Source organism: Haliotis rufescens, unplaced genomic scaffold, assembly GCF_023055435.1.
Source record: "Haliotis rufescens isolate VD_foot unplaced genomic scaffold, xgHalRufe1.0.p SCAF_2, whole genome shotgun sequence".
Lineage (NCBI taxonomy): Eukaryota > Metazoa > Mollusca > Gastropoda > Lepetellida > Haliotidae > Haliotis > Haliotis rufescens.
This window is the reverse complement of record NW_025963890.1, coordinates 55,934,246-55,946,881: the sequence shown is the minus strand read 5'-3', so window position 1 is coordinate 55,946,881 and position 12,636 is coordinate 55,934,246. Positions and strand designations below refer to the sequence as shown.

General features: G+C 40.8%; 1 protein-coding gene across 1 annotated transcript in view; it reads right to left on the bottom strand.

The window, feature by feature from the left end:
- Nucleotides 1-1,335: 1,335 nt before the first annotated feature.
- LOC124141158 (exportin-2-like) overlaps nt 1,336-12,636 on the bottom strand; it is a 34,592-nt gene continuing 23,291 nt past the window's right edge. The window contains exons 18-27 of the mRNA XM_046509077.2: nt 11,711-11,808; nt 10,093-10,243; nt 9,610-9,809; nt 8,498-8,595; nt 6,208-6,293; nt 5,567-5,648; nt 4,268-4,414; nt 3,340-3,437; nt 2,520-2,653; nt 1,336-2,097 (exon numbers count right to left, since the gene is read on the bottom strand). Of these exons, the coding sequence (XP_046365033.2) occupies nt 2,008-2,097; nt 2,520-2,653; nt 3,340-3,437; nt 4,268-4,414; nt 5,567-5,648; nt 6,208-6,293; nt 8,498-8,595; nt 9,610-9,809; nt 10,093-10,243; nt 11,711-11,808 (1,184 nt within the window). The 3' untranslated portion in view covers nt 1,336-2,007. The remainder of the gene's footprint in view (nt 2,098-2,519; nt 2,654-3,339; nt 3,438-4,267; nt 4,415-5,566; nt 5,649-6,207; nt 6,294-8,497; nt 8,596-9,609; nt 9,810-10,092; nt 10,244-11,710; nt 11,809-12,636) is intronic.

Here is a 12,636-nt window from a genome sequence, read left to right as displayed (position 1 = left end):
TCCGGGGCAGAATTCGAAAACCATTCAGTGAATTTGATCGAAACTTGGCAAATCTATCAGGCACATACATTTGATATTAATTTTTTTTTACGAATTTTTATTTTTTACAATTTTTATGGAAAGAAGTTGGACCTAGACTCCATTGGGGAACGGGTTCGTTTTCGGGCCAGAATTCGAAAACAATTCAGTGGGTAAACAATGTATGCTTCTTAAAGAACATTCAACTGTTGACTCATTACATACAGAATTGCACATTTACTAGTGGTTACTTTACAGACAGCTGCCGGGGGGATATGTCATCTTTCTGATGACTCTTGTTCCATTTTGTAACGTTATGTAATGTAAAATCTGAACATTAATGGAAATAAAATACTGTTTAAATCAAAAGGAACCTGGTATAAGTAGTTTGGCATTTCATCACCTGAACAGGTGAAACGATCAGGTGTGAAGAACACCCAGAGCGAGGTGGCCAACAAATAGGAGCTTTGCATGATACTTGTCTAGGACATTACCCTTGTGAAACAAAACTTGTATTTTGCAAAAGCCTAATGCAATTCATCAGTTCCTCTAAGCAATCTCAATCTATTATCACTGACTCAGTTACAGCTAGGGCTAAATAAAATAATAATCTTGGTTCTCAGGCTGCACCTGCATGACACGTTTCATTTTAAAAAAAACCCTAAAAATAAATATAAATATTCCAACAGGGTTTTTTCTCTCACTCTCACTCACACACTTAAAAAAACATTGCCTGAGAACCAATTCTTTTATTAAGCCTAAAGGCCCTGGTTCAATATGTGTTCGTTATTTGTGTCGCATGTAGTGCACTTATATCTGGATCCACGAGTGAGTGAGTGAGTATGGTTTTACGCCGCTTTTAGCAATATTCCAGCAATATCAGGGCGGGGGACACCAGAAATGGGCTTCACACATTGTACCCATGTCGGGAATCGAACCCGGGTCTTCGGCGTGACGAGCGAAGGATCCACGAGTGAAGTGTAGTTCACTTTATTCCCTTTCCCTCCTCCTTTGTACTTGCAACTCTTCCTTCATGTCTGATAAAGTATTGTCACTCATCCTAAACCACTTGGCAGCAATTACATATTGATATGTATTTCAGGATTAAGTGATGTCAAAGAAGATACAAAGCCTTGATTTCCATAAGGAATTCAACTCGGAAACAAGACAAGTCTGAATCCCTAAAAAAAACATGCATAATAAATATATATACTGTCTTCAAATAACTGGACAAGTATAATTAACATTTGACCTACCCTCAGGACATGTGAACATCTTTCTAATTTCCACATCTGTCCGTAGGAATAAGAAACAAAGTTACAATGAGCATGTAATTTATTTACACATTTTGCAGGAAATATACAAGCACTTTTAGTCTAGCACACTCAGTAACACATTGACATCTTCACAAAATTTACAATGGAACTGACAATAATGTATGCACTCATTTCATATACTGTGTCCAACAAAACCAACACAAATATCTGTCAGTATTATTTTGTCACTCCTCTTTAGCCTTGTAAATGTGAAGTCTTTTTAATGGTCGAAGAATATGCGTATTCCCCATCATTTCTATCGTGACAAAATCCATGCACCAGTGAACACTTTCAACTGCTTGGGACCTATCTTCACTGTATGACCAGACTTGATATCAGGGTGTCGTGAGTGAGTGAGTTTTGCTAACTCCACTTTGAACAGTATTTCTGTTGTATCATGGTGTTATCAATTAAACTGAAGTGACCTTGACCACATCTGTTTCCACTGATGGGTTTGATCGCCAATACCTAACAAATCCAACAAAAACAATACACACATCCGCTGACAGAAGTACTTGGATGGTCGATTTCATATCCAGTGCTGAAAGACGATGCCTGCTGACATCTACCAGGAAACTATCCCTCATTATTAACAAACACAACATCCCCAGTACGTGGTGAGTCATTCTGAAGCTGACATAATCTGTGGTTCCGTGAAAGAGATGTGTACAGTTCAGGCCAGTGACACTCCTGCGGCCTGGAGGTACTGCTGAAGGAAGTTCTGGGCTTCAGGCTGGAGACCAGTGCTGATCATGTTGGCTATCTATAATAGTGAAAAAACATTATTGGTTTGGTTAGATTTGCTTTGTTGTTTAACAGTAACATTATAAAAATCTGGGGTACAATAGGTCTTCAGCAACCCATGCTTGCAATAAAAGTCGACTATTCTTGTCGTAAGAGGCGACTAACGGGATCGGGTGGTCAGGCTAGAGGACTTGGTTGATGCATGTCATCATATCCCAATTGCATGGATCGATGCTCATGATGTCAATCACTGGCTTGTCTGGTCCAGATTTATAAATAATAAATTTACAGACTGACGTCTTAAGCTGGAATATTGCTGAGTGCGGCGTTAAACAACACACAAACAAATCTAAATCTAAATCAAAGTATCAACGTACTTCATGGCAATATGTAAGTGCCATGGATCCTGCCACCAGTCCAAGTCATCTGTAATGTACCTACCATGCCAGGATTAGAAGCACTAAGCTGCTGCAAGTGCTGGGCCAGGAACGTCTTGGGGTCGGGGATGCTGTCCCCTAGGGGGTCATGCTCCTTCTTCCCAGCAAATGCCAGTTGGGAGTATGCAGTCTGGTAACCTGCAAACACCAATCTTCATTTTGACCAAAAAAACAGAAATTCAATCTAAATTTTCTGCTTGAACTGGCAATTGACCCATAATCATGTTACCCCAATAAATCTGATAATAATGGCAATTTAACTTTCATAAATTTGATTGGAACTTCACCATAAATACAAGTGGCCTAAATGAATTGTTGTGAGATAGAACTTAAAGAATGCCCAGATTGGTTTCTGATTATGTTCTTAAAACTATTTTACCATGTTTACTGATAATCAAGTTAAGAACATTAGAGGTGAGGTGAAATTGGGTTTAACGTCGCGTCAAGATTATTGCACTTATATAGCGACGTGCATGCACGTGTGTGTGTGTGTGTGTGTGTGTGTGTGTGTGTGTGTGTCTGCTTGTACTAGTCCTTACTGATGCCGATTTATAGTGCTAGCCCACTGAGATACAATGCCGCAGTTTAACATGAATACCCCACTCAGACACAGTTTTCTGACTCAAAGCGGACCAGTCCTTGTTTTAGCCCCTTAATGCCAAGCGCCAGACAGGGTAACAACAAGTACCATCTTTCAACGTCTTTTGGTATGACGTAGCCGGGGATCGAACCCCGGCCCTTCTGCTCTCCGGGTGGACGCTCTACCACTAGACCACGGAGGCGGTCTAAGAACATTAGAGGACAAGGAGTCCAAGACACCATACCTGCGACATCCTCAATTTCTATGAAGTGTTCATCATCTGGGACTGAGTCATCTTCTGGCAACTCAAACAGGCCGACCAGAGCCTGCAGCAACTTGGGCCTGTTGTATGTACAAAGCAAAACATTTAATACCCACATCTTTCTGGAGTGAGTGAGTGTGCTTGGTTTAACACCGCTTTGAACAGTATTCAAGTCATATCATGGCATGCCAGCTTAATGTTGGAAGAAAGCCCAGAGTGATGCATAACTCCAACATTTACCACTTTGACAAACCTAGAAACATAACCAGGGCAATCCACGATCAGAGGTTTCTTGCATACCCAAAGGACGCAAATCTACACAGCTAATTGTGGCACCTTAGACAACCGAGCCACCTTTCTGGGAAATCTGTGGTTACTATGGTTGTTGGCTGTCGACTGTATTGAAGTTTTCAACTAAACCATGTCAGAAGACCAAAAAACAAACAAACAAAATCCCCATAAGTAAAAGGCACCACTTCAAAACTTTTTTTATGTGTACATGCAGTTTTGCAAAGAAATAACTGAATATTTTACCCCCAAATCGATTCAATAGAGAAACTGACAATAGACATCATAATTATAACAACGATGAACATTCTGCATTCTCATTCAATGTCTACTAACATAAGTTATACGTTCCCTATCTCAAAATGGCACATCATAGAGATATAATATATATAGACCCATGAAGGTCTTCAGAAAAGCTGGAATATTGCTGAGTGCGTCATTAAACACCACCAACAACAACCATAATATTAATACATTTTGTCTTATGTTACCTGTTTACCATCAGCAAAGTCAAATGGAAATGCAATACAGCCTGGAACACCAACACAGCAGCCTCTGCTTTGAAATAAACTAGGTTTGGATACCAAACCACCAGCACAACACAGAATGCTGCAGTACTCACCATAGAGGGAGGTAGTCACCTTGCAGCATGGATGGTACCTCACACAAGATCTTGGTGACCCCCACTGCACAGATCCTCTTCTCCGTGTGCCCCGAGATCTTCTGTAGATCCTGAAGGAAGAGCTTCTCCAAAACCATTCCGAACATCCTTGAATAAACAAGATGGCCATGTGAATACAGGGAACTGTTAGTCGCTGCTTGACTATAATTTACTTACTTGCCTTGTTTTTATTATATACTACTCAAATTCTTATAGGGACATTTCTTGATACAGTGGAGCAGTATATTAATAATTGACATGATGTATCTAATCTAAAGTTTTCTACTTATTCTTGTAAATATTCTTGTTCTGGTTGGCAATTACTGGGTTTGGCATGTTTGTACAAATTAGGATTCACCTTGTCAGGAATATCCTTGCAACTTTTGTTGATTACAGATTTGGGGCCATTTGTTGGGAACATCAGTTTAAGTGTGGCACACGTGGAGGTTGGTTCTTCAGATATATTTTGATATGTTTGAGTTAAGTTAAACACCACTCAGCAAAATTCCAGCAATATGACGGCAGCCTTTATATAACCACAATTGATATGACGATGACGCACATTCAACCAAGTCACACAGCCTGACCAACCTATCTACTTAGTTGGCACATATACGACAATCATAGGTTACTGGGGACATTTGTAACCTGAACTTCACTGGTGATTGGACTTTGAAACTGTAATGCAAGCAACTGGTTGTACCCACAACATGCATTTGTAACCTGAATCCTCACTGCAGATTTGGGCTTTGTTTGTTTGTTGTTTAACGCCGCACACAGCAATATTCCAGCTATATGATGGCGGTCTTTAAATAAATCGAATCTGGACCGGACAATCCAGTGATTGACATAATGAGCATCAATCCAGGCAATTGGGATACGATGACATGTAACAACCAAATCAGTGAGCCTGACCACCCGATCCCGTTAGTCGCCTTTTATGACAAGCATAGTCGCTTTTTACGGCAAGTATGGGTTGCTGAAGACCTATTCTATCCCGGATCTTCACAGGTCGATTTGGACTTTGAAACTGTAATGCATGCAGCTGGTTGTACCCACGACATGCATTGTAACCTGAATCCTCACTGCATGATTTGGACTTTGAAACTGTAATGCATGCAGCTGCTTGTAAATACCACATGCATTATTAAAGGCAGGAAAAGAAAACTAATATAAAGTTGGAAATATACTTGAGAAGACTGAGGCTTTAAATAAATAGAGGCTGTTTGTTTATTTACAGTACCAGTACTTCCAACTTACTTTGCCTGAATGCTGTCCACCATCTCCACTACTGATGTGGCCGAGAACTTGAAGGAGTAGAGGGAGAAGAACACAAGGAGACCTGTAACAGACACACCGATGTCACACAGCACATCTGTCTCATCCACAAGTAGATTTGATGCACTGTTACATTTAATATCATAGAACATCTCCATAAAATCAAAGCAGCATTTTATACATTTTATAGTTGGTTGGTTGGTTGAGTTTGTTGTTTAACGCTGCACTCAGCAATATTCCAGCTATATGACAGCGGTCTGTAAATAATCGAGTCTGGACCAGACAATCCAGTGATTAATATCATGAGCAACATTTTATAGAAGTGGAGGCTAGTCTTAATACACTGGACTCTAAAACAATTATTTACATAACCTAGGAGCATTTTAGTGGCCTCTTGAGACGTGTTCACAATAACTTCATTCAGTAAACAAAAGGCAAGGTGTAAGGTTTATTTAGCTGGTCCTCAAATTGCAGCAAACTGGTTCAGAAATATAGCCAGCACATGCTACTAGCCAAAGAGGACTACCATCATTGAACTTTTACTTGACTTCAGCACAATGTAGAAGCCTTGGCCTCGTGTGAACTTCGAAGGCTGAAAGGATGATTGCACGACTGACACTTACTTTTGATATATTTGGTTGTCTTGGAACTTGTGAGTCTCTGAAACAGCAGGATGAACACCTGCTTGATGTACTGAGTCACCAGGTCCCTGGAACCAAAATATATACTTAGGTTCTTTCTGTAGACAACGCCATGCAAGATGCTTTGAGGGATATCTTACACCATCTCTGATTCCTGGTAAGCTATAAGGATGCATGGCACTACATAGACCTTCACTTGGAATAAACACCAACACAAATCGTCACTGTCACATGTCCCCCGAGTCAGTCCCAGTGTACTGTTCTTTCTGATAACGGGATCGGGTGGTCAGGCTCGCTGACTTGGTTGATACATGTAATCGATCCCACATGCGTGGATCGATGCTCATGCTGTCAATCACTGGATTGTCTGGTCCAGACTTGATTATTTACAGACCGCCGTAATATAGCTGGAATATTGCTGAGTGTGGCGTTAAACAACAAACAAACAAAACAAACAAAAACATCTGAGAAGTGAGCAAGTTCAAATTGAATGTTGTGATGTTGTGTGAGCAATTATGTGCAAGAATACTGTGATGGTTAAGATGTCCTTATAAAAGTAATTTGTAATATCTATTGTCAACAAAGCAACAAGGCAAAAGTACTACCCTCAAAAAGGCACCCATCTGAAGCCTGACTACATATTACCGGTAGGTAAACAACTGGTCCATTACCAAATGAGTCCATATTGTTGTGAACACAGATTTTCCTTTCAATACGTCATATTTGTGGTATTTACACATAGCACTGCAGCTGATACTCATCAATAAGGGGACAGTTGACCAAATGTTTTAAGGTGTCAGACCTTGTGATGCAGAGTTGCTCTAGGTTTGTTTGTTTGTTGTTTTACACCACACTCAGCAATATTCCAGCTATATGACGGCGGATTGTAAATAATTGCGTCTGGACCAGACAATCCAGTGATTGACAATCTTCGCAATTGGGATATGATGACATGCATCAACCAAGTCAGCAAGTCTGACCACCCGATATCGCTAGTCGCCTCTCACAACAAGCATGGGTTCTTTAGGACCAGTTCTAACCCAGATCTTCATTGGTTGCGCTGCTGTAGGTACCTGCCATGTTCAAATGGTCATGGACCCGTGAAGATTCCGGGGTAGAATAGGTCTTCAGCAACACATGCTTGCCGTAAAAGGCGACTATGCTTGTCGTAAAAGGCGACTTACGGGATTGGGTGGTCAGGCTCGCTGATGTGGTTGATGCATGTCATCGATCCCAATTGTGTGGATCGATGCTCATGATATCAATCACTGGATTGTCTGGTCCAGACTTGATTATTTACAGACCACCGTCATATAGCTGGAATATTGCTGAGTGTGGCGTTAACAACAAACCAACCAATCAAATGGTCATGGTGTGAGTCTAAGCCTGAATATGATCGTGGTGATGCCTTTATTGATTTACCACAGACGCATCCATGACCAACTCACTTCAGGCTTTCCTCCCACATCAAGGGGACAGGCCGTAATAAAAATTTAACAACACACCTGCTACAAATGGCTACAGGACCAGATACAAAAGGTCAGCATGAAAAAAATAGTGTCGTGACACTAGCTCACCTGGACATTTAGTCAACAGTATAAATGTCAACAAAAATGAAGTTGTTGCCAGTATTGATATTAAAAATATTCCCTGCATAATTGCTGCATTGTTAAAAACTAACACTCAGTTCGGAGTAACACAATAAAATGGGCTTCACACATTGTACCCATGTCGGGCATCGTCTTCGGCGTGACGAGCACACGCTTTAACCTGTAGGCTACTGCACCGCCCTAAATGCATTTTGAAAGAAGTTAAGAGCATGTTCAAAGAGCAAAGTTTAAATAATAAATACGCCAGAAACGGAACATAATGTACTGAGCTCCACTACCAACTACCATATACCAAATTTCTTTCCATTTTTCCATAAGAAATTTCAGCTTACCATGGCATCATTATTGAAAAACGGATTTTAACATCTTGAATAACTTCAGGTGTCATCATTGCTAGGAACAAGCACGTAAAGTTCAGTTTCATTGGTCCAATGGTTTCCCAGAAGATGTTAACAGATGCCGACTTTGTCAATGGAGCATAAAACAATAATCACTATCTCACAGATGCCAACAACACTGGACAAGCAGGCCTTTACATAAGCTAACTCGACATTCAGTCAGGTGAGCTAAAAATATCACACTGATAATTCACACACCTCAATTCTCTGCTTTTTCAAATTTAAAACAAATGAGAGAAACCGTAATCTGAACCAAATACTTACGATGGCATAAACTCTATGATTGCATTTACAAGGTAAAATCCTTGATGGTCGTTCGTCTTGGATGCAATAAGTTTCTGGAATATACCTAAAAGACCATTCTGAAACAAAACAATAGACCTTAAACAATGGCACACTGACAAATAATGAAAGATTTAAAATATATAGCATAAATAACAAAATTATTGCAAATGTAAAATGAAAATACAATTTAGATGAAAATTTAAGGAACAAGAAGGTGAGTATGGTTCAACGACGCGATGAACAGTATTCCAGTTATATCACGGCGTTTCAGCTTAATGTGGGAGGAAAGCCAAAAGAGATGCAGGTCTCAGACATTTACCACCTTGGTGAAACCCACAAGCACGGGTATGGAGCTGATAAACCTAGAAACTTTATCGTGTGAACCGGGATTCGAACCCAGGTTGCTGGGGTACCCACATCTTCCCGAGGCAAGGGAGTTAACTGACTTTAAAAGCCCGGTTTCCACCATTGCCGAACAAGGCTGGAATTACTGGGCTCGATCGTAGCGCCCCCAGTGGCTATTACCAGTTATGTCCCTTCTAAGCCCCTCCTATAGACCAATCAGATTCCACTTCTCGTATCACTTGTGTTTGCTTCATACAAAATGGTGGCGCCCAGTCAGGACGATCTGATCGATAATCAAAATCTATATTGTGATAAAATGGGTCTTACATCGCTAAGTGCATCAAATCACGGGAGCACCTTGATTGAAAACATGAAAAGATTTGGAAAATATCTGCTGACGAGTTGGTGGTGCACATGCTTTGCAAACCCTGCAATCGACCGAAATCTGCACGACAGTTTACGACCGGATTTCGATTTCGGTGCGTGATTGGACTATACATAGACTCTTTGGCCCAGCCAAAATGTAACTCCATAATACCAGCCTAGTTCGGCAAGGGTTGAAACTGGACTTTTAAAGTCAGTTAACTCTACCTCGGGAAGATGGGGTACCAAAGAGATGCAGCTCTTCACAGTGAATTGTGGTGCCTTAGACGAGTGTTCAAAGCGGTGATGAAACCAACTCACTCACTCTTTGCACAAACAGATGACAAATGCACAAATTTAAAACTCTAGTATTAACAACACACCAGTTTTTCTGGCTCGATCTGTTTGGCTGCCTTCTCTATGAAAACTTGGAGGAGACGGACAAGAGGAGGGATGTTCCCAGGTCGTTCCCAAAGTACAGGGGTGAGAAGGAAGGGGAACAGCTGCATGTAGGTCTCGGGAACACCGTCATGGTGCAGGTCCATCAACAGGGACAGGATTTGGAACACATAAGGCATGAATTCTGCAAAGTAAAAGAAATATTCATTATGGCATAATTGAGAATAATTTTTAATGCCTCTCAGCAATATTCCAGGAGTATCACTGCAAGGGGCATCAATATCACGGCAGGGGTCACATATTGTACCAATGTCGGGAATCGAACCCGGGTCTTCGGCGCGATGAGCGAACACTTTAACCACTAGGCCACCCGACCACCCGGAAGTGTGAAATAAGGTTCACACAAGAAAATTGAAAATCTAAGGTTGGAGAGTCATTTAAGTCCTGTCTGTGACTGGTGACCTCACCTTGAATGTCATGCTGAAGGATCTCAGTGAAATGAGGGAACAAAGTGTCCTCGAAACTGTTGATGGCTGCCGGCTGGTGTTTACATGTGGTCTTGATGGCCACACACAGAGATTCAAACAGGTAGTGGTTGAAGTGGGGCTTGCTGGGGTTCTGAGGATCAAAGTCAATACTAGTAAGCATGTGACAACTGATTGAGCTCTCAATGCATTGCAACTGTCCATGGCCCAATTGCAATCTAAAATATTCATTGTTAACACTGATAGACATAATAAAATAAAAGATACTGTTAATCATTTCCATTCCAAAAAATAGTGCCACGGCAATGTAGCCCACCTGGAGATGTTGTTGGTTGGTTGGTTGGTTGGTTGGTTTGTTTGTTATTTAACGCCGCACTCAGCAATATTCCAACTATATGACGGGCGGTCTGTAAATAATAGAGTCTGGACCAGACAATCCAGTGATTGACATCATGTGCATCGATCCACGCAATTGGGTTCGATGACATGCATCAACAAAGTCAGCGAGCCTGACCACCCGATCCCGTTGCCTTTTACGGCAAGCATGGGTTGCTGAAGACCTATTCTACCGCGGATCTTCATGGGCACCTGGACATGTAGTCTTGTAAGTCAACAATATAAAATGTCAATAAAGACGTCAATTAACAAAAGTTGCTGTCAATATTGATATTCAAATAGTTTCTGCATTAATAATCCAAAAATGTTAAAAACTAACTTAAAGCTAAAGATTCGTGACTAGGCCAGGTGAGCTATTTATCCCAGTCAGAGAAAAATGGGGCAAAATAAAAGATAACTCCTTTAAACCACCAGCAACTTCCAAAACAATCTGTTGTTGCCTCTACTAACCCGAACATGGCTCTAAGCATCAGTTTCTGTAGAGTCTAGTGTTATCATATGGACTATTATTAGCTGAGCTTACCAGACTGAACAGACTAGGGCTTTGGACTAGTGGCTAAAGTCGCAGATTGTATTGCATCTGTGTCTTACACTATTACAAGACAACTGCAACAGCAAAAATCCTCACAATAGCCACCCTAAATTTTGGTGTGCACTTTATTATTTCACAAACAAACTAACGGTTTAAACCAGGAATCCTTTCACATTTGTGTTCACTGGCAGAAGGGTTAGGCCATCATCATGAGGTATTTCACCACCTAAATAATGGGTACCAGACATGACTTAGTCTACAAGTTTTATCCTTATTTTCCCAAATCTGTATCATCCAGGACTTACAGTTCACAAAGTAGTTTGACAAACATACTGTGTATTCAATTATCATTTTGTTTGTTTGTTGTTTAACGCCACACTTAGCAATATTCCAGCTATATGACAGCAGTCTCTAAATAATCAAATCTGGACCAAACAATCCACTGATTGATATCATGAGCAATTGAGATACGATGACATGCATCAACTAAGTCAGCGAGCCTGACCACCCAATCCCGTTAGTCGCCTCTTACAACAAGCATAGTCGCCTATTATGGCAAGCATGGGTTGCTGAAGATCTGTTCTACCCCAGATCTTCATATTCAGTTATTGAGTTTCCAAACATAGATGATCTGGGATACCCGGAATCAGCTTAAGCATTTCTGTACGCTACCTTGCAGACCAAAGTAAGTTTATTCTTGAGACTCTTCAGCACTTCTTGTATAATGGGGATAATATGTTCTTGCAGTAGAGACATCGTTCTCATGATCGCTGCAAAACAAGGGGAACGTCAGACATATTCGAAAAACTGTTACTCATTAATTATTCAGGATCATTCTTATGTTCAGTGCAAACACCCAGACTTTCTCAACTCACACACTGAACAGAGAAATGTTTGTTGTTTAATGCCACACTCAGCAACATTCCAGTGGCCTGTAATTAATCGAGTCTGGACCAGATAATGTGTGATAATGTGTTCAATGACCCACACTGTTGGGGTACTATGACACGTAAACAATAAAGTCGCCAAGCCTGACCACCCTATCCATTTGGTCGCCTCTTACGACCAGCAAAGGTTGCCTGAGACTTATTCTAACCAGAATCCCCACAGGGTGAGCAGATAAGTGCCTTGACAAGGCATGCTGTATGGGGTCACTCTGGCTCACGCTAGTTCACCGGAAGTAGGTTTAGGTTGGTGCCGATAGAATAATAAGGCTCCCTTATATCTGTATGAATATCAACATTAATCACTGCCTGTCACTGCTCGAAGATTAACAAAACGTTTTTAATTAATTTAATTTTAATTTAATTCATTTCCACATGTGAATGTCACTTATACTGGAGATGTGTATCTTTTGAATTACTGATACCTATGTGTACAGTGGCTTTGTTTTTAGTAAACAAAACCTGGAATTGCAGCTTCATCAGTAATTGGCCAGAAGGGAAGTAACTCTGTATTTCTCAAGGCAACTCAATCCTAACAGCACCAGCAGGCAGACATGCAGTCATGTGTTAATGTCGAATTACAGTTTGAATTTATCGTGGTACAAGTTTTAATCGTTTCTTGTAATATCATTCTCTAACTGCAGTAAGCCTCCA